Source organism: Belonocnema kinseyi, chromosome 10 (genome assembly GCF_010883055.1).
Source record: "Belonocnema kinseyi isolate 2016_QV_RU_SX_M_011 chromosome 10, B_treatae_v1, whole genome shotgun sequence".
Classification (NCBI taxonomy): Eukaryota; Metazoa; Arthropoda; class Insecta; order Hymenoptera; family Cynipidae; genus Belonocnema; species Belonocnema kinseyi.
In genome coordinates this window covers 104,067,450-104,068,957 of record NC_046666.1, presented here as the reverse complement: position 1 = coordinate 104,068,957, position 1,508 = coordinate 104,067,450, and the positions used below count along the sequence as shown (strand labels likewise).

General features: G+C 30.3%; 1 protein-coding gene across 1 annotated transcript in view; it reads left to right on the top strand.

The window, feature by feature from the left end:
• The window catches only part of LOC117181301 (zinc finger and BTB domain-containing protein 7C-like), an 8,313-nt gene extending 6,905 nt beyond the window's left edge, over positions 1-1,408 (top strand). Inside the window, exons 3-4 of the mRNA XM_033373861.1 lie at positions 794-952; positions 1,122-1,408. Of these exons, the coding sequence (XP_033229752.1) occupies positions 794-952; positions 1,122-1,408 (446 nt within the window). The remainder of the gene's footprint in view (positions 1-793; positions 953-1,121) is intronic.
• The last annotated feature ends 100 nt before the right edge of the window (positions 1,409-1,508 follow it).

Here is a 1,508-nt window from a genome sequence, read left to right as displayed (position 1 = left end):
TATGCAGTAATAAGTTACGAAGATACGAAAAATAAGAAAAATCGCTCCAAAAAGTCTGTCCCAAGTTTTGCGTCAGGTTTTACGATTTTGCTATTTTAAGATATAACTCGAATATCGTGATTCAAACTATTTAAAATACGAGTTAGGTTTGTTAATTTTAGGCTAAGGAAGATTTTCATGCAGTTTAAAATTGATTTCTCATCAGTATTTTCAAATAGCGGTAAATAATAATTACTATTTTTGCACAATATGTTTTACAAAATGTTGAATATATTGAAGATGTGTAGTCAATATCAAATAAATCGCGCAATCACAGATTTTTTCCATATCTTTAATAAATTTCACCTGTTTCTAAAATATTTTAAAGAGATTATTCAAATATTAATATTGTAAATGTTGAATTTCATACATTGCGAACTTAGTGACTTTTGAGGTTAGGGACGTCAAACTTTTTTTTCCTTTCAAACTACCCGAAAATGATTTCCATTCCTAAAGTTGTACATCAACTTCCTGTCACAAATATACTTATTGATCTCTCTATTCTGTTCTTTTTTACAGTCTTGGGTTGGTTGTGTAAAAAAAAAATTTAGACGGCATGGATGAATTATTTTGTTCGAAAATTTCGTGGCTTAATATATTCAAATTTTTGGAAATCAAAAACGAAATTCATCAAAAATATTTCCCTTTCTGTTCTAAGATATGTTAAATAATAATAATAAGAAATTCATTACGATAAACAAAATAGCGCGCATAAATCGATAATTGTAATGATAGTAATACCAAATAATTTTAGATGCCGACGACGAAGATGAAGGTAGAGAAGTTCCTGTGTTGCAAGCGGTTGGTGAGGAGGAAATCCGAGTAGAAATGGAACCAGAGAATTTTCAAGAAGTCTTAGAGGAAATTGAGAACCCTATTGCATTTGACGAATCTCCTAGTAACTCAGATTCAGGTAATAAACTAGATTTTTATTTGATATATTTTTTATCAACGGTAGTTGATAAAGAAATTATGATTTTGAGTATGAAACGTTATTGTGTTTCACTAGTTTTTATATCGTATATTAAATTTTACAAAGTGAATCTTAAAAAAAAATTATTAATCGTGTAATTTATTTCTAGATTCAGAAGAATCGAATAGTTCTACAGACTACGAAGATGGGTTTGAAGATGGAATTCTAGAAGTAGTGGAAGATGAGCCAAACGAAGTAAAACAACTTCGGGAATGGGCAATTACAAACGAAATAGAGCAAAATGATGTTGATCAACTTTTGAAAATACTACGGCGTAGACTTTTACCCGAATTACCGAAGTCCGCTAAGACCTTTTTAGGTACAAGTTCAGCAAAATATAATATTCGAGAATTGCAAGATGCAGATGGATGCGTTGGAGAATATGTATATTTTTGAATCAAAAAAGGACTTAAGGATTGCATTGATGTCAATGTATATTCCAAGGCTACAATATTCGTACAATTTAATACTGATGGCGTCGCTTTAACGAAATCCG